The 26,029-nt window shown below is 45.5% G+C and overlaps 1 protein-coding gene across 8 annotated transcripts in view; it reads left to right on the forward strand.

Annotated features, from left to right (window-relative positions):
• Nucleotides 1-26,029, forward strand: part of NTRK3 (neurotrophic receptor tyrosine kinase 3) — a 402,674-nt gene that overhangs the window by 109,820 nt on the left and 266,825 nt on the right. For 5 of the 8 annotated variants that reach the window (XM_037987726.2, XM_037987720.2, XM_037987721.2 and 2 more), the window contains exons 4-11: nucleotides 2,866-2,934; nucleotides 13,409-13,566; nucleotides 14,361-14,503; nucleotides 14,930-15,071; nucleotides 15,570-15,866; nucleotides 22,250-22,273; nucleotides 23,785-23,849; nucleotides 24,635-24,737. In XM_037987726.2, coding sequence (XP_037843654.2) covers nucleotides 2,866-2,934; nucleotides 13,409-13,566; nucleotides 14,361-14,503; nucleotides 14,930-15,071; nucleotides 15,570-15,866; nucleotides 22,250-22,273; nucleotides 23,785-23,849; nucleotides 24,635-24,737 — 1,001 coding nt within the window. The remainder of the gene's footprint in view (nucleotides 1-2,865; nucleotides 2,935-13,408; nucleotides 13,567-14,360; nucleotides 14,504-14,929; nucleotides 15,072-15,569; nucleotides 15,867-22,249; nucleotides 22,274-23,784; nucleotides 23,850-24,634; nucleotides 24,738-26,029) is intronic. The other 3 variants (XM_073013050.1, XM_037987722.2, XM_037987724.2) reach the window with 1 other exon arrangement.

Here is a 26,029-nt window from a genome sequence, read left to right on the forward strand (position 1 = left end):
TCTCTGCCTCGGGTTCCCCAGGACTCCTGGCAGGCTCCCTGCCTGCTCCTCCCTCAGAGATGGGCAGGGCTGCCCATTTCACCTGGGCTGTTCCTGTCTGCTGTCTTGCTAGTTCCCACCAGTTGCTTTTGTACCTTACCGGGGGCATATTCTTCAGGGCTCAATGAGTCTGGACTTCCTGACTGCCAACTACCCATTGGATACAGCTTCTCAGCTTCAGAACCATGGGTTTTGTTCAGGGAGGCACTGGAGAGGGGTAGGGAGCTAAAGGCAGGGGACAGACACCTTCCCAAAGTGCTGCAGGGATTACCTCGTGGATTTGGAAGTTGGGGGCTTGTCCAGCTTTTGCTGCTGTGATGCTCTTGTGCATAGAGTAAACCAGGCAAAATAAAGCAAAACAGAAGATGTCTACCTAGATGAATCAAACACTTAGATTTAATAAAACCTCATAAAGCCTAATGGCAATGGAGACTCAGAGCAGTACCAAATCCTGTTGTCCTGAACCCGAAGTTTGAGCTCCTGGTCTATTAGGGTAGGGTCATGACTCAGTGGGAGTGTGTGTCTGGTCTCCAGCTCCACCCTTCTGAGCAGGAGCTGGGCTGCTCCATGGGGCTTTGCCCAGGTGGTATCCTCAGGTGGTCATCATTGCAGTTCTTTTATCACACCTTTCTTTCTGATCGGTGGAGGAACAGTGAAAGTTTGTAGGAATAAGATGTATAGTCATTAGGGGTTTTGTGAAGCTGAGCATGATGGATGGCTTAGGTGTATAGGCTTTTAGTGAGCATATGCTGTCATAACAGAGGTCTCAGCCTTGCAGAGAGGAGGCTGGTGACAGTGTAGGGCCATGGGGACTATCCTAGAGGCTTAAAAACTCTGAACAGAGAGAGTGCTGGGTACAGGGAAGACAGCAGAACAGTAAACTTGGGAGACATCTACCTACGTTTCTTTCCCTTCTCCTCCAGTCACCTGCACCCCCAGCATAAGACTGCCTCCCCTGCACAGTAATGGGCCGTCTCAGGGACCCAGCCAGTTCAGGCTGAGTTAGGACCAAGCCACCTCACCAAAAAGGGCTGCATCCAATGAGAAGGGGAAGCCATGTATCTTTGGTTTTTCTTGTATTTTAGTGTCTACCCTGTTATGAACTGGGTAGACTCTCTCCCTATGTGATCTTACCCAGCCTCAACCTCTCCCATGAGCTCTAGACCCAGGAATCCAGTAGGCGATTTTACTTCTCTCTTTGGATAGCTAACAATGTCTCAAACTTAATATCTGCAAGGGGAAGGTCTCTATCCCATAGCCTCCATGTGATCCTTTGGCAGGCTTTCTCATTCTACTCAGTGATGTCACCATTCACCTGGTCACTCAATGATGTCACCATTCACCTGGCCACTCAGTTCTCTTTCCTCTCCAAAATCCAATCCAATAGGAATCCTGGCAGCTCTACCTCTAACACTTATCTTGATCCATCAACTTGATTATCTCCACTCCCTTCTCTTAGTTGGAAGACTGTAGCAGCCTCCTAACTGGCCTGCCAACTTCCAGTCTTGGCCTTCTATTTTTAAAAATGGTAATTAGACTATGTCACTTCTCTGCTGAAAACCATCCAATGCCTTCCCACCACTCTTTAATATCAAATCCAAACTCCTCCCTATGGCCAGCAAATGTGGCGTGAATCCCTCTCCCACTTATCCCAAAACACTCCTCAGTCCTTCCTGACTGACTTCCTTCCTGATCCCCTGGATCTCTCAGGCCTTGACATTTGCTACTTCCACTGCCTGAAACACTCCTCCCTTGGTACTCAGTTCTTTCTTCTTCTTGGCTCAGGACCAATGCTACCTTTTCAGAAGGCACTTCTCTCTGAGCCCTTCCCACTCCTGTACCAGTTACTTACATCACGGTGTTGATACTCTTCCTTCTGCTTTTCATCTCTAACTTGAATATAAGATTCCAGAGAGAACTTCCCTTCCCCCTCAATGGTCAACCCCCTCATTCCTCAGTGGAGCCTCAATAAATATTTATTGTAGAAGTCATCTAAATATAGGTGTGTGTGTAAGCATATGTATGTGTATAAACAAGAGTCTGTGTTTGCCTTTAGTACCTACAGGTTTAATAGACACAAGTATACACACATCATGTTTGTGTGGATAGATATTTACCTAAATGGAATCAGCACTGCCATTTGTTCCCATCAGTAGATGAGTACATTGTTCCTGGGATGCCACTTCAATTCTAGCAGTGTCTAACTGCTGCCTTTAAGGGCTGTTATCACATCAAAAGTTGTTTGCTGAGCCTGGCAAAGTAATAACCGTGGGCGTGTTTCTTCTTTTATCCAGAAGACTAATGGCTGCTCCTTTCCCCTGTACATCCTAATGAGAACAATTAAATAGCCATTAGGAGGAGAACAGACGTGTGAACAAAAGGCTGATGTCTTGATCATTGGTGGGCATGTTTGCTGGGAGAGACACTGGCTAAATGGAATTGTAGGTGACCTGCAGAGTTTTTCGACCTGTGTGCATGTTAAGAATGCTAGTGGGCTTATCTACCCTGAGAACTCCCTGTCCTCTTAGAGAAGGATGGCTTCACAAAGGCTCTGTAAACTTTTATTGTGGGGAGGGCATATGGGAGAATGACCATAATAATTTAATGGTTTCTTTGATTTGTAAAATCTTGCCCTTTAAAAGGCCTCAAAAGCCTATCCAAACCTGATCTATGGCCTCAACTATTAGCAGATGTATCACTAGCCTAGCAGAATGAAGAAGAGGGAAAACATAGCCAGGCTCCAGTGAAATGACTAAGCTTACTACCTAGAGCATTACTTGTGCCAGTCTTGTTTTAAAAATTTCCCTTTATTTGTCAATCTTGCAGAAACCTGTCAAGTAACCGGCTCACCACACTCTCGTGGCAGCTCTTCCAGACACTGAGTCTTCGGGAATTGTAAGTTTGGTTTTGAAGACTGTCCAGGTACTGAAGTGCTGGTAATGGGTGAATGGGGAGAAGTGTCAAGCAATGGAACTACCTGAAGGCTGAGCATACATCTACTTGAAGAGCCTCCTTGGGTTGGTTGACATAGAATGTACCATATTCAGTGACAGCAATTAACCCTGTCGCTTGACTTCTGATGCTCTTTCTGGGCACAATCAATTTCAGAAGACAGGAGTCTCTTCTCTTATCATGACTTAATTTTGTGATCTGTAGGTAATTAGTTATAATAGTATAGATATTTATAATAAAGAATTTATAATAAATAACCTTCATAGTATATAACTTGATAGACTGTTAGGTATGCTTTCATTTATATAACCTTAGATTTATCATCATAAGAGTCATAAGAGGTAGATATTATTATTCTCTGCATTTTATGGGTAACAATTCTGAGCCCTAGAAAGACATGCGAGACTCAACTAAGACCACATTTCTAGGGACTAGCCAAGCTGGGACTTGAACCCACACCTTCTGACTTCAAAGTACGTGTCTTTTCACCACTCATAATCTTCTTCAGCATATTTGGCTTGAGTATTGACATGCAAGGAGTTTGAGGAGGCCATATATTTTTTCTATCTGCGTCTGGACTGCTTAGCCTTGCTGTGGTCCAAGGCTGATCAGGGCATCCCTATCCCAGCCAGCCATTCTGCACAAACAGATGTAGGCTGGATGAGTGAACATTCGTGACCACTGCTGGAAAAAATAACTCATGTTGATGAGTGAGTCATCGGGGTCATCTCTGTGCATGAAGGACATCATATTATGTTGAGGGTATAAATCAAGCAATAAATTGAAAAGGAATTGAGGCATGGATCAAGTTAGGGAGTCAGGGTTCCAGAGACACCACTCATGTGTTCCCTCTTATTTGGTGACGCAGATCCAAATTCACTGAATGCAGATTGCTTTACTCTACCAAGAGGCAATGACTTTGGACCTCTGCCTATGCTGTTGGCCTTTCAACTTGTTCTCCCTTCACCTAGAAAGAGCTGACTTCATGGATGCGTCAAAACCTTACCTTTTCAGACCCAGCTCTTGATGCTTTACATCAAGCATCCCAATAACCTATTACCCCATGATGACTTTGTATACTGTAGGTGGAAAAGATAAATTAACATGACTACTACAATTTACTACTAACACTGATTTCTGAGTTCTTCCTCTGTGCCAGGCATTGTGCCAAGCAATCTATTAAGTTGTATACTTAATTTACTTTAATCCTTATGGCAATTCTGTAAGTAGGAATTATTACTATCACTTCACTTTGGAGGACACTAAGATGCTTAGCAAGGTTAAGTATCCTGTTTAAGGTCACTCACTGAATAGTGGCAGGGTGTGGACCCAAAGCCTTGACCACTGTGCTCAACTATCTCCCAATGTTTTCAATCTGTTTCCAACACAAGGATCTATTCTACGATAATTAAAAAAAAAGACATGATTGTGGTCTTTCTGAAGTTACCCTAGAACTGACTGAGGGCCTTGGAGGATCTCTTTCTTGGGTGTCTTGCATGTAATTATTCTGGAACCCGTAGCCCCTTCATCTTCAGGAGACCAGGGATGGCATCTCTCCAAGGAACACAGGGGGTCTGCTGTTGGCTGAATTATTGAGAAAATGTTCAGTGTTCTTTCTAAAAAATTATTGGATGTGAAATCAATGGTGTGCTGCTGCCCTGGTGACCTGTTTCGTGAAGTTTTAGAAACAGTCATTTCGTGGATATATATTTAAAGAAAATGTCAGATTTCTCCCAGAGGATCATGGGATTCTACATTCATCTTTGCCTGGGATCAATACACCAGTGAGCTAGATGTGACTTATGGAGGAATGAAGACATTCCCTCCAGTGTGAGTCAGTGTGTGAGTGCCACCATGTCAATGGTACATTTATTTCTGTCATATTGTTAACTAAGAAAAAATTATATTAGAGAATAAAGAAGCCCCCCCTCTAAGGAGCAGTCACCCTGGTAGGGGTCTAGTTTTTGAGGAAGAATTGAATCTTGAGAGAGAAAAATTTATCTTTTGGCTGGAGGGGCCGTGTGTTGGCTCTTAGCTGTGGCTATGATTAAAATCCAAACAATCCCGGTTCCTGGCAAATGGAAGAGGGGGTAGTATTTTCTTGTCTGACTTCCTGATTAGTCCACATGGCGCCATCTGCCATGAGCCATCTAGACTGCCAGGGTCTGCTCGATGGAGCCTGTGGGCTGGGGTGTGGGGATGGGTTGGGTATTTCCAGGAAGAAAGAATTTTGGCCCTGGAGGAGAAAGGGCTCAGTGCGTTGTGGAGCCAGGAAAGCCGCAGACCAGAAGTGTGAGACTTCAAGTGACCCTCTGCAGGGACAGAAGAGGTAGAGGGTGCACAGCAATTCCTTAGCACGTTTCTTTCCATCGTTAAGGACCTCTGCTGTACCCCAACCAGCCCCTTGCCCAGTAGAGGATCCTTGCTATAAGAATGGAAGGTCTGAGTGTCCACGACTTTTCCAGTAGGGCAGAAGGAGAAGGAAGAGGCACATCTGGAGCACCTCATGTGTGTGAGGTTCTGTCTTATCCTTGGAACAATCCCACAGGGAGGTAGCCATATAACCAGTGTTACAAATGAGGGATTTGAGGCTTGGCTAAGTTAAACAGCTAGTTCAAGATCACATGGCTAGTAAGTGGTACATCTGGGAATGAGTGTTATGATTTTTATTATCACTACCCTGATCTGATCTGCTGTTTCCAAAGATGATGCTCTTTCTTTCACCTGACTCAAGCAACACACCCTGCATGCTCAGCCTCTCCTTCCAGAAGCCCCTCTCAAGATGGCGGGTCCCTTGAATGGAATAAAAGGAAACAACCAACCAACCAACCAAACAAACAAGTTACCATCTCAGAGTTCCTGCAGTGCACCAAGACCCTTCCTCTACTTTCTTTTATTTACTTTTGTGGGATGAGGGGGATGGTCTTGACCAAGACCCTGGCTCATGACTTCCCCTCTGTCCGGGGGGGCGTGCCTCTTATTGAGTGAATTGGAAGCATCTTCCATGATCTGCCTTGGAGTAGCCAGCATGGTTTCAGTGGCACAGGTTGGAAAAATTTGACTTGGCATTGTGCAGTGCTCTCAGAAGTTTCTGGTTATGGCAAGATGATTTTTTTTTTTTTTTTTTTTTTTTTTTTTTTTGCTTGCGGAGAAGATTGTCCAAAAATCAGAGCAAGAATCAGAGAGATTGTCTTAGAGATAAAGAATGAATTAGAAAGAAAAGAAGCTTAGGTTCTGAATCTCAAGATACAGTTTAGGCAATGGCAAGAGGTCCCAGAAGATGTAGACCCACAGCACAGAAACACTCCAGCAGTGCCCCAAGGACCCTTAATTTATCTTGAACAGGCTTCTCTGAATACCCTGCATGCATGGAGCAGACATTATTAAAATAGATTGGAGTATTTCATTTTCTTTTAAAGGAAAGTGATAATTACCTCTGGTATCATTTGAAGATTTAATCGACTTTGTAAAATATTAACTCAGTAGCGGGGATGGGTTTGGGCTGGTCCTGGTGCATTTCTCTTCCCAGTCTTGGCTGTGAAAACTTTCCACAGCTCTTGGAGACGTCACTAAACAATAATGTTACTGATAGTATTAGTATAGTGATCATTTCTGGCCTCTTAGTAGTTTCTTTTTGTTCCCAGATCATGCTAACATACATTATCGTGAATCCTCCTAATGAATTTGTGAAGAAGGAAGGTCGAGCACAATGATCCCCATTTTACTGGTGTTAAAAGAGAACCTTAGAGAGTTAACTTATTTGCTGTATTAGTTTCCTAGGCTGCTTTAACAAATTACCACACACTTGCTGGCTTAAAACAATAGAACAGGCTGGGCATGGTGGCTCACGCCTGTAATCTCAGCACTTCAGGAGGCCAAGGCGGGCGGATCACGAGGTCAGGAGATCGAGACCATCCTAGCTAACACAGTGAAACCCCGTCTCTACTGAATATACAAAAAATTAGCCGGGCATGGTGGTGGGCACTTGTAGTCCCAGCTACTCAGGAGGCTGAAGCAGGAGAATGGTGTGAACCTGGGAGGCGGAGCTTGCAGTGAGCTGAGATCGCGCCACTGCACTCTGGCCTGGGCGACAGAGCCAAACTCTGTCTCAAAAAACAAACAAAACAAACAAACAAAACAATAGAACATTATTGTTTCACCATTCTGGAGGCCAGAAGTTTGAAATAAGGGAGTTGGCAGGGCCATACTCCCTTCAAAGCCTTTGTGGGAGAACCCGTCCTTGCCTCTTCCAGTGTCTGATGGCTCCTAGTGTTTCTTGGCTTGTGGCAGCATCACTTCAACCTCTGACTCCATATCATATGCCTGCCATCCCTGTCTCTTTGTCTTTAATCTCCATCTTCTTTCTTTTTCTATTTCATTTTATATTTTTGAGATAGTCTTGCTCTGTAGCCCAGGCTGGAGTGCAGAGGTGTGATCTTGGCTTACTGTAACCTCTACCTCCCAGGTCCAAGTGATTCTCCTGCCTCAGCCTCCCAAGTAGCTGGGATTACAGGCATGCACAACCACACCCAGTTATTTATTTATTTTTTTTGTATTGTTAGTAGAAATGGGGTTTCACCATGCTAGCTAAGCTGGTCTCAAACTCCTGGCCTCAAGTGATCTGCCCGCCTTGGTTCCCCAAAATGTTGGGATTACAGATGTGAGTCACTGTGCCCAGCATGTCTTTCTTTTTTTTTTTTTTTTTTTTTTTTTTTTTGAGACGGAGTCTCGCTCTGTCGCCCAGACTGGAGTGCAGTGGCCGGATCTCAGCTCACTGCAAGCTCCGCCTCCCGGGTTCCCGCCATTCTCCTGCCTCAGCCTCCCGAGTAGCTGGGACCACAGGCGCCTGCCACCTCGCCCGGCTAGTTTTTCGTATTTTTAGTAGAGACGGGGTTTCACCATGTTAGCCAGGATGGTCTCGATCTCCTGACCTCGTGATCCGCCCGTCTCGGCCTCCCAAAGTGCTGGGATTACAGGCTTGAGCCACCGCGCCCGGCCTGTCTTTCTTTTTTAAGGGTACCAATCATTGGATTTAAGGCCCACTTGAAATCGAGAGTGATCTTATCCCTTGATCCTTAACTTGATTACATCTGCCAAGACTTTATTTCCAAATTAGGTCACATTCACAGGTACTAGGGGTTGGACTTGGATATATCTTTTTGGAGGACACAACTAAACCCAGTATATTCACTCGAAATGACACAGCTGGCCCAACTCAGATGTTTGGTTTGTGTGCTTTTCCTACCATCTGACTGTTGTTATCTCAAGGAGGCCTGTGCTGATGTCTTCATCCTTTGGGGATCCTGTACTGGGTGACAGCAGGGCTGTCCTGGCTGATCTGGGTCCCCTCCTCATTTTCCACTGCCCGGCCCCAGGACTGCCACTGGCATTGTTGATACTGTGCAGGGAAGAAGAAAACCACTAGAGTGATGACCGGAGGGAATCAGTGTTTTCTAAATACCCAGTGGTGGCCTTGGCTGTGCTGCAAAGTGCCTGTCCTTACAAGCTCAGATGGGGCTGAGTTAATCTGTGGGGAGCCCTCAGGGCCCTGCGATTACACCCCAGGCCATCTTGGGGCAAGGGCTGGATGTTGGTAAGCTTTGCCTTGCAGCAGCTGCTGCTGTATTATTCATGGAACCAACTGCATTATTCATGAAGCTTGGAAAGCCATGCTTTAGGTTCCACAGGACTGCCCCCAAAGTCCTGGCTAAAGGCTCCCCTGCTTGAGACCTGGTTCAATGGGAGGAGGGACACAAGATGGACAGCATCATTTAGACTTAGGATGTGCCGGTCTTTGCTTCTTGCCCACCTCACCATTTGAATCCTCTCTTGTCCAGATACAGATGGTTGTGGATTTGCTCAGTGGGCTGTCTAGGGTGTCATTGTTTTAAGACTCAAAATGCTTTCTACTGTGTGTGTGTCTTGTTCTCTTGGGGGACAGTCCAGAGGGATGGGGGGAAAGCCCCACAGGTCTTTTGCAGTTTCCCGTAAACTCAGTTGGAACAAAGGACCAGGTTTCAGGGTGCATCCCAGCTGCTGGATCAGGTCCTGTAAGCAGGACCCTGGGGGGAAAGGATGGAAGGAAGCAGAAAATTTATACAAAGCCTTTGCCTGGCAGCATCCTTGGCACATTCCAAACATCTCACCTAATTCTCCAGCCAGCCTCAGGACATTCTGATGCTGTCTGCCTTTGGGGGGCCATGAGATGCTGGGATGTGCAGCAGTCAGTGCAGGGACCAGACAGGAGGCAGCACCACATCAAGTGCTGTGTGACTTGCGGCAATGCAGCCAAGCCCCTCGCCTGTCTAGTCTTTTCCAACCAGGTGGATAATTTGTATTTTTACACCTACTTAATAATGAATGACTGCATCTTGTCAAGTGAGCAGCTGGGAAAATCCAGGCTGACCTGGTTCAGTTCGCATATATTCAAGCATCTGGACCCTCCTTGTCATTCCAGCAGGGTGGCCAGGCCTCTCCTTGCAGCCCCCACAGTGTGAGCCCACACCGCACCACCTCCTCCAGCCTCTCTTTCCTGCACACACTGGGCAGTTCATCTGACCTTCTGCTCTCCTTTTCGTGAGGGTTAAGTGAAATAATGCGTGGAAAACATTTAGTCTAGTGTTGGCACTATGGCGAGTGCGATGCTAGTATTATGATCCTATAATGTCTATTACTTCCCTCTCATTTTCCTGCCTACCTTTTCTGTTTTTGTGTCTCATGTCCAGTCACACAGGCATCTTGACATAACCCCAAGGCAACACCTCCAAGGCTTCTTGACCTCATCCTTCCCTTTCTCCTTCTAAGACCTTGATCTCTCCCTCCCCAGCCTCACCCCCATCCCAACCTCATTTCTAATGTGTCCTCTCTTCCTTTTCGCTGGTTCTTTCTCTTCTGTTTTGAACCAAAGACAGTTCTCCCTGCCATTGATTTCCTGTCTCTTGGAGCTTAAAATCTTGGGATCATCTTTCACTTTTTCCTCTTCTTTTATCCCCTACAAAGCACCACGTACCATTTTGCCTTCCTTGTGATGTTTACTGGATCTTCTCTTCCCTCTCTTCAATTTTTCTCACTCCACTCTAGACCTGTATTAACTAGGCAGCAGTTCTCAAGTGGTGATCCAGGGTGACCTGGGGGGCCTTAAGACCTTTTCAGGAGACCGTGAAGTAGAATCTATTTTCATAGCAACATTGAGCCATTATTTGCCTTTTTCACTCTCATCCTCTTATGAGCGTACCATGGAGTTTCCCAGAGGCCACAGGACGTGATAACATCATGGCTGTGATGAGGCATGGAGTTTGTGCTAATGTATTCTGCAGTGTTACATCTTTCTCAGGGTTAATTTCTAATTGGTAAATAGTGATAGATATGACTCACATAAACAACAGCTCTTTGAGGCCCTCAGTAATTTTTTTGGGAGAGTGAAAGGAGTTCTGAAACTAAAAGTTTGAGAATTGACCTGGACCCTGCCAGTCTATATGGTGCCTATGTGTGAGTTAGAAAAGATGCCGCATCTGGATGCATGTAGCTGTGAGTCAGGGTTACAGCTGGGTCTGGCCAAGAGTGTGCAGAGTGGATTTTATCCTCTGTTTATCCCTTTGGTTGAGTACTTTGAGAAATGCTCAAACTACACAACTGTACATGTTGACCCTTTGTTTATAAGTAATCCTAACTGGCTTCTCAGTCTCTAGTTTTCCTCTTCTCCAGCTTATCCTGTACTTTATTGTTGGATTTCTCTTTTTACAGATTTCTTTGTTCATATTGTTCTCCAGTTCTAGAGGCCTCAATGGTTTTCCTCTGCCTCCTGGATAAATTCCAAATTTCCTGATGTGGCAGTAAAAGTCCTCTACTATCTGGCTTCCACTCGCCCTTCCAGCTTTATTTCCCAGCACTCCTCAACACATTCTCTGTCCTGCTAAGCCTTTCTTTTCTGTTTTCACACCTTACTTTCAACTTCCCTTTGCCTTTGTTACTTCCTTCTACTTACCCCCAGCCCCCGTGCCACGTCCCCCCGCCAACCTGGTCTTTGCCTACATGAGCTCCTGAAGTCAGGGCTCCTAGCTTGCTCCGCTCTGCTTCTCCCATGCACCCAGCAATGCCTTGCACATGACAGATGGGGTGGAGAGTACATGAGTTTTGAAGTCCAGCACACTGAGGTTTGAAACTGTGCTGTGTTGCACACCAGCCAAAGGACCTTGCACATGTAACTTAACCTCTCCAAACATCAGAGAGAGCCCCTCCCTCCTTGCAATTTTGGCCATCTCCCAGGGTTGTTGTAAGAAGCAAATGGCTCAGTGAGAGTTCTTTCCATTTCCTTCACCTTTCTGATAGAGTACCATGTGCAGAGAGTACTTTTAGGCTAAGAGGATGATACCATGTAGGGGTATTTACACATTCTGCCTCTGGTGTCTTAGTAACTAGAAAGCACTGATTCCTTTCCCCAGGGGCCTCACATTTTCCTGAAAGCTGATTAATTTTGATGCATGCTTAACTATTTTGGAGTTTGCCAGTTGTCAAAAATATCCTAGGTCTTAGTGTGGTGTGCCCAAGTGCGCCTCCCTGTGTGTTCCAACAGATCTCCTTGATGGTCCAGAAAGAGAATCATGTTTCCTCTAATGATCCAAGCATTCAGATTTATCCAGTGCTCTTTACTCTGAGTTTTGGATTGATTAATGCTGTTCATCCTCTCCTTAATAATCCCATTGAGAGGGGAGGTGACTTGCTTCAAGTCACAAGGAAAATCAGTGGAGAAGGAGGTCCTTGAAGGTGACTCTTCCCCTATTAAACATTCTTCTTCACCAGGCTGAGTGCTCCTGAAGGACAGCGACTGTCTTCTTCATCTCTGTGTCAGCAGCACTCAGCCCATGGCCAATTATGGAGCAGGTGCTTATTAAGAATTTATTGGATTTATGGAAGAATAAAGCTGGTCTCAGGAAGGGCTTTGAGCATATCTTGGAAATAGATAACCACTTACTCCCCCAGGGAGAGTCAGCCAGTCTCATTCTCTCTCTTTTTCTCTGTCCTTTAACAATAATTTATATGCCAGACTCAGTTCTAGGTTAGGGAATGGACAAAACAGGCAATGTTGCTGACCTCAATGGAGCTTCATTTTTATTCAGGGAGACAGATAAACAAACTAATTAAAAATAAATATTTGAAGTGATGCCAGTAGTGATAAATTCTAGAAAAACAAATATAGCATGGCAAGGGACTGGGCAGTATTAGACTGAGAGAGCCAGCCTTGTAGAGATGTTGGGTAAGAGCTTGGCAGGCAGTGGAAACAGCAAGTGCAAAGGTCCTGGGGTAGGAACAAACCAGTCAAGCAGGTGACCTTTCAGACACCAAGGTCAGTGTGGCTGAAGAGGAGGAGGGAGTGAGGGAAGATGAGGTCAGGGAGATGATGGAGAATGGTGCAGATTATTTAGGACTTTAACTTTGATTTTCAGTGAGATGGAAGGCCATTGGAGGGTTTTGAGAAGGGGAGCATCTCGAGCTGATGTCTGTTTGTTTGTTTGTTTTTCTTGAGACAGAATCTTGCTCTGTCTCCCAGGCTGGAGTGCAGTGGTGCAATCTCGGCTCATTGCAAGCTCCACCTCCTGGGTTCATGCCATTCTCCCTCCTCAGCCTCCTCAGTAGCTGGGACTACAGGTGCACACCATCACGCCCGGCTAATTTTTTGTTTTTGTATTTTTAGTAGAGACAGGGTTTCACAGTGTTAGTCAGGATGGTCTCGATCTCCTGACCTCGTGATCTGCCCGCCTCAGCCTCCCAAAGTGCTGGGATTACAGGTGTGAGCCACTGGTGTCTCCTTAAAAGCATCTCTTAGACAGTTGCATTAAGTGGGGTGGATTTCTTTCTTTCTTTCTTTTCTTTTCTTTTCTTTTCTTTTCTTTTCTTTTCTTTTCTTTTCTTTTCTTTTCTTTTCATTTTGAGATGGAATCTCGCTCTGTTACCAGGCCGGAGTGCAGTGGTGTGAGATCTCGGTTCACCACAACCTCCATCTCCTGGGTTCAAGCGATTCTGCTGCCTCAGCCTCCTGAGTAGCTGGGACTACAGGTGTGCACCATCACGCCCAGCTAATTTTTGCATTTTTAGTAGAGATGGGGTTTCACCATGTTGGCCAGTATGGTTTCAATCTCTTGACCTTGTGATCTGCCCATCTTGGCCTCCCAAAGTGCTGGGATTCCAGGCATGAGCCACCGCGCTTGGCTGGATTTCTTTTCTTAACAAATTGAGTTTATTGTTTTAAAACTATAATTTATGGACTTACAAGGATTTTTCCACTTCTTTTGCAACCTTGTTAAATCCCGCCTCCCCTTAATTCTTGAACAGGTAGTGTCCCTCTTGTCCTCATAGCCCTGGGAAGGTCCTGAGCCATCTTCGGTTCAGAGGTTCCCTTCCCCTCTCTCTTTGCCCACAGGAGGTTGGAGCAGAACTTTTTCAACTGCAGCTGTGACATCCGCTGGATGCAGCTGTGGCAGGAGCAGGGGGAGGCCAAGCTCAACAACCAGAACCTCTACTGCATCAACGCTGATGGCTCCCAGCTTCCTCTCTTCCGCATGAACATCAGTCAGTGTGGTGAGTGAGTGGCCGCCTGGCCCAGCTGGCTCCAGGGAGGCATCCCTCAGACACCAGAGATGGTGGTGGATGTTACCTTGGGATGCCAGAGCCTTCCTTTCGAAATGCCCTTCCAGCCTTGAACTCTGCAGTTGTGTGCAGATCTCCTGATTAACCATTCCCCTTCTTGGTCATTCCTGTCCCTTTGTGCACGAGCCATAGGAAGACTGGTTTCAGGAATGCAGACAGGAGTTAAATATGCTCCTTCTCATCATACCAGATTCCCTTTCTCTCTGTGAGTTACCTGTCAACCAAACCTGAAGGAGTGTATCTCAAAATGTGGTCTCTGGACTCCCTGTGGCAGCACCTTCTAAGGAGTTTCTAGAAAAGCAGATTTCTGGGCCCAGCCACAGACTCTGAGAATGTCTAGGGATGGGTCCCAGAAATCTGAATTTTAAGCAAGTTCCCCAATGGGAGACTGAAACACTATTATTTAGATAACCAGAACCCGAAGTGTAATGATGCCATTGAGCTTAATTGCCAGAAATGCATTCCTTGAGCACTGCCCCCACCCCTCCACCTCCCGCTGCAATGTGGGAGACTACAGCTGCACGGGCTTCAATTCTGAGTTCTGATGTCTACTGGGGAGGTGATGGAAAGCGTCTTGGATTTGTGGGTCTTCCAAGAACCCAAGCAGGTGGTGTTAGAGTCATTATTGAGCAAGGCAAGAAGTGCCACCATCAGGCCTATGGACAGAGCTTCCTTTGGGTAGTAAGTGTTTGCCTGTCTTTTCACCCACTTTGTCTGGCTCCCAGACCTTCCTGAGATCAGCGTGAGCCACGTCAACCTGACCGTACGAGAGGGTGACAATGCTGTCATCACTTGCAATGGCTCTGGATCACCCCTTCCTGATGTGGACTGGATAGTCACTGGGCTGCAGTCCATCAACACTCACCAGGTAGGCATCCTGGGCTTGAGCCCCATCAGGAGGTTAGGGAGTGATCACATTGTAGTCTTGAAGAAGAGGGAAAATTTGTGGTCTTGTTACTATAGGAGAAAACACATAGACTTGAGTTACATGCAGCTGCAATATTTTCTAGCCATTCTGCTCTACACATGCTACTCAACTTCTCTGTAACTTAGTTTTTGCTTCTGTGAAATGGGCATAGTATTGAACTACCATTCACCTTATAGGGTTAATAGGAGGATGGCCTGAACCATTGCCTATGAGAAGCCTGGCATTTGGTAGGTGTGCTTTCACACAAAGATCTCCTTCAGCTTCTGCTCAGCTTTCCTTTTGATTCCTAAAGGTATTTGGGGATTAGGTAGCAGAGCCATCTTTATAGAGGCTGTTTGATTGTTACCTTTTTATTGGGGTTTTCAGACCAATCTGAACTGGACCAATGTTCATGCCATCAACCTGACGCTGGTGAATGTGACGAGTGAGGACAATGGCTTCACCCTGACATGCATTGCAGAGAATGTGGTGGGCATGAGCAATGCCAGTGTTGCCCTCACTGTCTACTGTAAGTGCATATTATTGTGGGGGATGGCTGTGTGTGAGGAAGAGCTGGCATAGGAGGCTGGAGAGGGGCCAAGGTGTTGCCAGGGCTGAGCTAGAGCAGTGAGCTGGTTTACCAGTGGGGACAGAAGGACTCTTGTAGCGCAGGACTGAGAAGTAAGTCCTTGGATTAAAAACTCCAGAATGAGCACCCTTGTCCCTCAGACAATGGTGTGGCTCCAACTCAACTACATCTTCAGGACACTTCTAAGTTGGCCTATTCTGCCTTTTATTAAACCCCTAAGAGGTCCCAAGAGGGAGCCCTCCAGCTAAGGTGGATCTAGGAAGCTTGGATGAAGACAGACATTTCTTCCCCTCTGCTGGGATTGTGGTGGGACTTCTTCCCTCAGCCTTTTCAGAGTGGGTGGGGAAGAACTGGGATTCCCATTTTAGTTGCTGGAAGGCTACTGCGGGTGGTGGTAGACTCTGTGTCCTGGATTTCAGCTGGCTTCTCCCTTGACAGATCCCCCGCGCGTGGTGAGCCTGGAGGAGCCTGAGCTGCGCCTGGAGCACTGCATCGAGTTTGTGGTGCGTGGCAACCCACCACCAACACTGCACTGGCTGCACAATGGGCAACCTCTGCGGGAGTCCAAGATCATCCATGTGGAATACTACCAGGAGGGAGAGATTTCTGAGGGCTGCCTGCTCTTCAACAAGCCCACCCACTACAACAATGGCAACTATACCCTCATTGCCAAAAACCCACTGGGTACAGCCAACCAGACCATCAGTGGACACTTCCTCAAGGAGCCCTTTCCAGGTGAGGGCAGTGTAGCTGGCTCAGAGGTGTATGGATTCTTTCTACAAGCTTAGGAGGTGGGGCATGGTAGCTTGAGAGGAGAAGCAGCATCAGTACTCATATTGCTATCATGGGCAAAAAAACACACACTGGAACATGTGCAACCACCAGCTGCATCTGGTGTAAACAAGGATAGAGTCTCAATTTTCCAATAGCTGTCATGGTAAAGACCAAGACTCCTTAGAAATAACAGTTGTGCATGTTAGAGCATACTGTATGATAGTAGAGAAAGCAGAGACAGTAATGGTAGAGAATTCTGACCCAGCCCTTTACTTGTGGGGAGACTCTGGGCCTGATAGTTTGCTTTTCTAAGCCTCAATTTCCTCTTCTATGAAATAGTCATGATTACACTGCTCCTGTGACTTTTAAATGAGTCAAGGTATATAAAGCACGTCACAGGGTTTGACACCTGATGATGGTTCCGTGACTTTCCATTGAAAAGGACTTGAGAGTGTGTCCAGTTTAACCCTCCATTTAACAGATGAATGAACTGAGCCTCATTCTACTTGCTGATCTGTGGCAAGGTTTGACTTGGATCTAGGCCCCGAGGTCTGTGGCTTCATTCCTCTCTTGTTCCATGGTGAGCTACTGTGGGTCATACCTGATGCCCTTAGCGTATAGTAGTGCTAATGTCAAGTGGACCAGGAAAAATTATTGAAATTACTGAAGAACTTTGCTTGATTTGATTTTGGGAGTTGATTCTGTCTTTTTCTGTCTGGGGTAAGATGCTTTAACTATCTTCCTGAAGTTGGAGGAGATAAAAACACCAAAAGAGTTTAGTGAAAGTGATTGTAGCATCTTTTTGTGAGTTCCGCAATTGATAAGTTTTGTCCGTGAAGCCATGGGTCTTTGCTGAGCTTGGTGCTTTGTTTTGGGAAGTGACTAGGAGACCTAGGAATCAGGAGTTCCAATGGGATACAGCGTAAAAACTGATATGACACATACACACATGCACATGCATGCTCACACATGTGCACAAAGGGAAGAGGCAGCAAGAGCTAGCAGTAGGCAGCATCTGTTTTTCTGAAGTCAGCTTCACAGTCTACAAATTACCAGGGTGTGGCAGCTCCAGGAGGCCTTATTTATTTCAGTGCAAGGGAACTCATACTAGAGGCCTCAAGAGTGAAGTCGGAGAAATGTGGCTGCATGTGAAGCTAAATTCTTGCCATTGAGGTCCCAGGGACGATGGAGCCGTCTTTTCAGAGGCGGTTGAGAATGTGCAGATATTTGAGGCCCTGGAAATCCCACGTGGTCTGAAACTTCCATCATCCCCAGTATGCTCAGTGAAAGCCCCCATGACACTTCCCTTCCTGGGTCACACTGGGCTCTCTTTCAGCAGGTAGATGAGTCCTGGCCTGCACTGTGGAAGCAGAGGCTTTTAAAGCGGAGATTCTTTGCTCTTATGGTCTACAAGGGCAGGCTAGGTCTTCTTGACATAAAAGACTGATTTTTATGCCTTGTTTTTGCCCTGCCTATGGCCTAATGAAAGAGTAAAATCTGTTTTTAAAGAGGAAAGGCTATACATTGGTGAGGGAAAGTCTCGATTGGTGAGGAAATGAAGCACCCTGAAGCAATGCTTCTGTTTCCAAAGAGAAGCTTCTGGGGCCCAGAGAGGGGGGAACCCTAGAATGCTCAGGAGGGAGGAGAAGCCACTTCTGGGCTCCTTCTACCAGGGGTGTCCTGAGAGTTGTGAGGTAGCAGCAGCTGTTGGATTATGTGGTGGACACAGCTTCTCTGTTCTCTCCTTTATCTCAAGAGGAAGCAATTCTTTGCATCCTCTCAGCCCTCAGAGGTATCTCAGAAATACCTCCTCTGCCCCCATGAGGTGCAGCAGCCCCTTCTGTTAGTCTCTGGATACCCTTGTCACCATAGTAAGTTATCAGTGTGCCTCAGGCCAGTGGTTCTCAAAAGTGACCTTTGGTCCTGGACCAGCCCCATCCACATCACCTGAGAATGTGTTAAAACTTAAGTTCTCAAGCGCCACTCACATCTACTGAATCAGAGATTCCAGGGTGGGGTCTAGCAGCTATGTTTTAACAAGCCCCCAGGTGACTCCAGTACTCCCTCCTTTGCAATCTACTACCATGGAATTGGGTGGGAATCTGGCCCCAGGACGATGGAGGGAGGATAGAGTCACAGAGAAACTCAAAGAGAAAGCATCTCACCTGAGGTCATTTCCTCAGACCCATCTCCAACCTGCTAGGGCCACCCTGTGGGAAGGTTTGTTTGTTTTATGAGTCTAGGTCAAAGGAATCAATGGGTAATGAAAAGGCAGTGACAGGGAAAAGATGGGCCAGTCATGCCAAGTGACAAGATGCTTAAACGTTCAGGAGAGTCAATTATCTGGGGGTGCAAGCAGAGATGCGTGATAACCCTCTAAACCGAATTCACCCCAGCTAAGCCTAGATGCAAAGCTGGTCTGTGATTCTTGCTCTTCTCTTTTGATGTGAGAGTGTGGAAACATCATGATTATCATGTGTGTTTCTCTTTTGCTTCCAGGCAGCTAAGCATGGAGGCTAAGAGCAGGCACTCTGAAATCAGACAGACTTAGGTGCAGATCCCATCTGCGGCCCCTCCCAAATAGCCCTCCCATCTGGTTGCCTGGGCTCCTAGCATGGGGCTTAGTGCAAGGTCAGTACTAGATGAAGGACAATCACTTCTCTGTGCCTCTATTTCTGTATCTGTGAAATGGGAATGATAATATCTCCTGTCTAAGTTACCATGAGGCTTAAAGGAAATCATGCCTGCCAAGTGCTTAGCAGTGCATCTGGACAGAGAAAAGGCTTACTAGCTGTGGACCATTGTTAAGATTCTTAGGATGTAGAACTGAGATGAATTCAAGAGTTCTAGAACCAGTAGTCATTCTCTGGTCAAACTAGTAAGTTCTAACAGATAATCTTAAGGTAGTCTAGGCTAGTGGTGATGGAACCACATTGCCAGGGCTCTAATTCTTACTCAATCACTTGTCAGCTCTGTGATGTCAGGCAAATTGCTTCACCTTCCTGCTTTTACCTTAAAGGTTGTGGTGAAGATTAATTTACAGAAGGGGCCCTTCTTGAAGAGTTATGGTCTGGGACTGTAGGAGACATGTGTATTTCCTTCATGGCACAGCCCCAGTTCACGTTCAGATTGTTCCTTGGTGTGCTGGACAAGTGCTCCTCCCAGCCTGCTGGTGTAGCTAGAGGTGAGGACCAGTCCTGGGTACCATCCTCTTCCAGGCTGAATGCCTGAACCCTCCCATAGGTTAGAGAGGAGTCAGGATGTCTCCTTCTTCCAAAGCTCATGTGCTTTCTGGATGTATAAATGCTTCCAGGCTCTGGCAAAGTCCTTAAACATTCATAGGCTGATTTGGAGATAACAGGGTTCACAGCCTTGACCAAAACATTTGGCTAATATGAGAATATTCGCTAATAAATGGGAGCCTTATGAGACATATGCAAATCAATGTAAACTGCGAACTGATCTGGCCCCTCTCTTCTCTCAGGCTGTGAAACCCAGGCTAGAATTTCCATTTCCTCCATCCTCCCCCTGCCCCAAACAGGCATCTGGTCACCTGCCATTGAGAAGAGGGTGTTGGCATGAAGAGTATGGCCAGGAATGTGAAGATAGCTCTGTGGCTATCCCCCAAAACAATACAGAACAGACAACAAACAAGTAATCGAACTGTGTTTACCATAAGTAAGACTTTTTTTGAAGGATTCCCTCACAGAAACTATCCTATTCCCCACAGGTAGTTAGAGAATATCTGCTGGTTCATACTTAATAGAGCTAAGACTGTGAGGGCACACAATGAGTGAATGAATGAGTGAATGAATGAATGAATGAATATACTCTTACTTTTCAGGGCATGTGGGCTGAGTCAGGAGGCTGTGTAGTATGATATAGTGCATCCCAAAGGGAACAGCAGCATCAGCATCTCCTGAAAACTTGTTAGAAATGCAAAATCTTGATACTTACCCCATGTCTACTGAATTAGAAACTCTAAGGTGAGGACTAGTAATCTGTGTTTCTTTTTAATTTTTAAAGATTTTTAACTTTTCATTTTGAAATAGTTTGAAATTCATATTTTAAAAAGTTACAAAATCATACAAGGCACTTCCTTCCACCCTTTGTCCAGCTTCCCCAGATGTTAACATTTTACCTAATCATGATGCAATGATTGAAACCAGGATGTTAACATTGGTCCATCACTATTATCTAGTGTACAGATGTGAATTACAGTTTATCAATTGTCCCATTGATGCTTTTTCCTTGTCTAGGATTCAATTCAGAATTACACACTGCATTGAGCTCCTGTGTCATCTCACTCTCTTTAAATCTGGGACAGTTCCCCAGTGTTTGTCTTTCATGATCTTGGAACTTTCCAAGAATACTAGTTTTTTGTAGACTGTCTTTCCATTTGGAATTTTCCGATTTTTTTCCCTAATGATTAAATTCTGGCTATGCATCTTTGGCAGGAACTCTGCAGAAGTGATGCTCTGCCCTCTCAGTGCATCGTTTTGGGGGTGTGTGATGTCAATAGGTTTTGGTACTGGGAGTGTTAACTTTATCACTTGGTCAAGGTGGTGTCTGCCAGTTTCCTCTGCTGCAAACAGACGATTTTCCCCTTTGTAAGTCATCAGTATAATGTTTTTAAACTACATAAATAGCTTGTTTCTCATCCTTCTTTCACACTCTAATTTTAACATTCATTGATGATTACTGCCTGAAACAATTATTACTGTAGTATTTGTGAAATGGTGATTTTTCTATTTCTATCATTCCTTCTACGTTTAAAAATCAGAATTCTCCTGTAAGGAAGAGTGTTTCATTCTTCCACCTTTTATGTTTTGAATTGTTTATTTGTATCAGTATGGACTCATGGATATTCATATTGTTCTATGGTTGGTAATTCGTGTATTCGTTTGCTAAGAATGCCACAGCAGTGAAATACCATAGATTGGGTGACTTAAACAACACACATTTACTTCCTCACAATTCTGGAGGCTGGAAGTCTGAGACAAAGGTGCTGGCAGGGATGGTTTCTCCTGAGGCCTGTCTCCTTGGCTTGTAGATGGCAGTCTTCTCTTTGTGTTGTCATGTGATTTTCCCTCTGTGCATGTGTGTTTACGTTCAAATTTCCTCTTATAAGGACATCAACCATATTTGATTAGGACTCACCCTAATGGCCTTATTTTAACTTTAATACATCTTTAAAGACATTTTCTCCAGATACAGTCACATTCTGAAGTACTAGGGGTTACGGTTTCCATATATGGATTTTGGGACAACATAATCCTAATCCATAACAATCCAGGACTATCATCATTTTGTTGCTTAAATGATCCTACATTGGGCCATTGAGATTCCCTGTACATTGGTTTCTGTGCCCTGTCTCCAGGCCTCCATTAATCTCTGAGCACTTTCTTACTTTTTCAGTATTGCAATCCATTCCAGGCACATGTTGTTCTTTCCCTGGTCCAGCCCTGAAATCACCCATTTCTCCAAGGAATCCTCACACCTTTGATTGGATGTTGGTAGCAATCACCCTCTGATTGCTTCTGTTGTGTGCTAAAGTTTGAGCATCTCTGGTAGAGTGGACAAGAGCCTGGACTGAGATTTGAATTCAGCTCTAATTTCTTCTTAAATGAGTCACATCCAATTAGTTACTTAATCTGTATGAGACTGTTCTCTTATCTGTTAAGTGGGGATAATGCTACCACCTCTTAGAATGGTAATAAGGACTGAGTGATGTGTTACATGAAGCATTTAGCACCGTCCCTGGCTCATCAATGTGCAGTAAGGATTAGCTTTCATTATTAGGTGAGCTATTTCTAGAGACCAAAGATCAAATAGCACATTACCATCTGCAGGATGGGCAGATTCTAGAGGGATTCTCAAGAACTTCTCAAAGACCTACTAGAATCAACTCTGCATATTACTTTGAAGAATTTTATCTTGAGATCATACCTGGCATTTTCAAGGAATGTCTAGAGGAGCCACCCTGTAGCCCCATCCCCAGCACTTTGGGTCTTTAGGGAAGCAGAGCTGTGAATGAGACAGAGGGTCTGGTTTTAATTTCCTATCTCATAATGAAACTGGTTTGGTTTCTCGTTCCTAGGTGGGCCACCTCCCTTGAAACCAGGAACTTTATCTCTCATTCCTTCTCCTTTTGGAGGACTACCCCCTAAAGTGGTAGTGTAGTGTGGGGAGACAGGTGATGTGCCATGGATTGTAGTTTGTCAGTTGCCATGGGAACAGGGAATCATGGTGAATGGGAGAGATCATAGCTATTAGGACCATGTAGTGTGTCTGTTCTGGTTTTTATTAAATTTGTTAATTATCTCTTTGTCCTTTTTTTGCAGAGAGCACGGATAACTTTATCTTGTGTAAGTCTGCTTTACCTGTTGCTTTGAAACTGATTTATTCTGATACTATCGGTAACTATTGAATTCAAATAGCCCTCTCTCCTATTCCACATCATCCCTGGCCCATGGCAGCTGAGGGCATCTGAGTGAACTGTGAAAGGGAACTGAGGGGTAGCAATACTTTTTGGGCAGTTCCAAGCCCACTTTTCTTGGGTAATCACTCTGTGGTTCACTTTCCCCCAGGGAGTTTTTCTAACATTGACAATGTTGTGGATCTCTTTACCTGGATAAAGAGGGGCTGTGTGAGGATGGACAGGGGTTTCATGTGCCTCAATAGACCCCTATTGATCATCTTAGTTGTTCTTGCAGAGAGAATATGGAACCTATAAACCTGCTAGTGTTTCTCACCTGCTTCAAGAGCCTGAGCATTTGGCCAGGACTCGCCTCATGGGAGCTTGACTTACAAGGTTTCCTGATAGGCTCATGTGTCCTCAAAAGGAGTTATTGAGGTTCAGTTTATAAGTGATTTGGGGCTAGGGCTAGATAATCCTAAAAGAATTTGGGGTTTTGTTTATGGACTGTGGGGAAACCTGTATTTGTTCCTTTTTCTTTTTTTTTTTTTTCTCCATGGGAGGTGGGAATAACAGTAGCAACTGCTGCCATTTCTGCCCCGTGTCTGACTTGAGATAGTAGATGCTGTTTAGAAACACCCTCGGCTTTTTGGTACTGAAGTCAATATCATCTGTGATTTCTTTAGTTGTCCTCAGCCTTAGAGGGCTTGTAAGCTTGCAGATTATCCCTTCAGAGAGTTTTGAATTGGGGCCATTTCTTGTCAAGGAGGGGATTCTAGATGGTGGAGTGGGGGGGGGGGGGGAATTGATACTTGGCTTCCCATCCTGGCCTTGCTGGGTAAAGGTGTTTCCCGGTCAGATGGTTCTATTTTTTTTTAACTTAAGCTGCCATTGTGTTCTGAAATCAGTGTTAGGGGAATGGATAGTGGGCTGTTTGATGGATCCCCAGGCCTCCTGGATCTCACTGAGGAGTAAAGAAGGAAAGAGGGAGGGCACAGGAGAGACAGGGAGAGGAAAAGGAATGCCTGTGGCAAGGAGTAGCAGAATGTCAGCAACAGCTGCCACCATCAGTAACATTTGCCTAATCCAGACCCTGGCCAGGATCCCAAACCATGTTTCTTTTTTCTATTCCATAGCTCATGGCCCAAGTTGCCCAGGTTATGTTATTTTCTCTGGGGTGGGGGTAGGGAACGGGACTGAATGTCCTTTATTCCTATGGAGCCTGTGCTTGAAGTGTAACACCAGCCAGATGGTCAGATAGGAACCTGGGCTCTGGGGGCAGGGCAGGGGGTGGGGGTGGTCCTGCAAAGCCTAGGGAAGGCAGGCTGCAAGAGCCTAGCTTTCAGAGGATGTTCTCCGGGGGGAAGTCTCAAGGGAGCTTGGGAGTTGGGCAGGGACTGTGGCTGAGCCTCCCCAGCCAGAAAGCTAACTGTCCTCCTCCTTTTTGTGTTTGGTTTTCAGTTGATGAAGTGAGCCCCACACCTCCTATCACTGTGACCCACAAACCAGAAGAAGACACTTTTGGGGTGAGTCACTTCTTGGTCGAGAGGAGTGTGTTAACTGGCACAGTCATTTTAAGACGTCATTTGTATTGCTAACTTTTCCAAGTATTTTCTTACTTGAAACTTTGAAAAAAAAGAGTAATGAATTGAACTGCATTCAGGCAGTTTAAACCTTCCTTGTTGGATGGAAATAGTTCATTGTTTGAGGAAGTCTTTGAGGATCTGCTCCAAGCCCTAGGGTTCAGAAAATCCCCAGTCTGTTAGGAGCCCAGTGGGGCCTGATTTGCAGGGGCTGCTAACTGTACAAGTCTACCACTAAAAGCCAAGTTGCTCAGGGCATCTCCTTGGGTGGGTTTTCAAGCGCCCACTCCTACTATTTCAGAGCCTAAGATTACTCTGGGGTGGAGGAGAAAGGATTCTTTTTAGAGTCCAGATCTTTTCGACTTTCCTGGATAAGAATATTGTATAAGGAATTTTAACTGAAGATGCAGAATTCACTTGCTAATTAAAACAAAATTAGAAGCCTCTCTAGGCTTGTTTTTGCATCTGTCAGAATGGCCCCAGGTGAGAAGGGGCTCAGAACGTTGAATCATGGAACTTTCTCTAATCAAATTGGGTAATTTATGTAGCTTTAAATGTTCTTAGGGTCTCACGGATTTCTTCTTCTAAAGACCTTACTCAGTATTGCAGTTCTGAGAAGGCTACAATTACTATGGCAGTAGGACGGTTCTTATCTGGGCACACACATTATTTTCAAGGAACTTGGGTTTTTCATGATCGTTGCTGACTGTGTTTCTGGTTCCTCATAGGTATCCATAGCAGTTGGACTTGCTGCTTTTGCGTGTGTCCTGTTAGTGGTTCTCTTCATCATGATCAACAAGTATGGTCGACGGTCCAAATTTGGAATGAAGGGTAAGGTGGGAGTTTCATTTTCAAGGGTGTCATGGGGGGAAACATTATTGCTTTTGATCAAAAGATACTGTTTTACTCTCCCATTGCTCTCTGAGAGGGCCTCCAGTCATGGGGTCTAAGTGGTACTGGTGGAAACTCCTGTTTGCCCCTTGTTCTTGGTAATTATGGATTGAAGGCAGTGTTGGGATCTGTGGGAACCAAACTGTGGATCCACATGGTTTTGCTTTGACTGCTGATAAACATTGCTTAGATGGGCTTATGCAATGAGGATAATTTGGAAAGGAAGTTGGATTTCAGGGCAAATGAAGAGGGACTTTGGTTTATTTTCATTATTGGTGAGTAAATGGACTCCTAGTTTGAGGACATGGTTTTCCTATTGTTTTTGAAGTTGTGTTGGGAAGGCATCAGCACAGCAAGATGTAGGGTAGACTCCGGCATTGAAAATCTGCCCGTGCAATGGGATCTCAGCACGTAGCTCTACACAGAGTCCCAGAGTGGATGCCAAGAGCAACATGATTTCTAAATCTGCTGGCTGTCTTCCATGACATACAGTGCTCCACACCACTGTGGCAGGGTGGGGTGGTGGGATGTGGCTCTTTGCCAAAGCTCGGGTAAGGGGACTGGCATGAAAGGGGTTAACATGGTGAATTAGCATCCACCTGCCTGGTCTCAGAGATGGATGTGACCAAATGGCTCAAAAGAGGCTGGGTACCAGTTCCAAAACAGAAAGTTGAATTTCAAGATGTACTTCCAGCTGGGTTTCCATGTATGGTGATGTTGAACGGGGGTGGGTAGGGAGGGACGATAAGAGGTTTGACAAGCTATCAGGTTGCTGAGCAAGGAATCAGGTTGGTGTTATCTGGTAAGACTATAGGATGTGTAGATAGATGAATTTCTATGGGTTCTCTGCATGAGCTTGTGTCTGTGGTGGGGGACCTTGGGCTCAGGGACTGAAGAAGAGTACATGAATGGCATTCACAGGGATGGTGAACCCCTGAGTTGTATGCACGTGTTGGAATGTTTGCGCATGAAACCAAACTAGTCCGTAGCTTTTACTATATTCTCAGAAGGCTCTATAACTCCTTGAAAATTCAGAACACTGATATATAGGGAAATACCCAGAGAGGATTAGAAAGGTAGAAAACCCTGTAGTCCCAGCTACTCAGGAGGCTGAGGTGGGGAGATTGAGCACAGGAGGTCAAGGCTGCAGTGAGCTGTGATCACACCACTGCATTCCAGCCTGGGCAACAAAGCAAGACCCTGTCTCAAAAACAAACAAACAACAAACAAAA

Source organism: Chlorocebus sabaeus, chromosome 29 (assembly GCF_047675955.1).
Source record: "Chlorocebus sabaeus isolate Y175 chromosome 29, mChlSab1.0.hap1, whole genome shotgun sequence".
Lineage (NCBI taxonomy): Eukaryota > Metazoa > Chordata > Mammalia > Primates > Cercopithecidae > Chlorocebus > Chlorocebus sabaeus.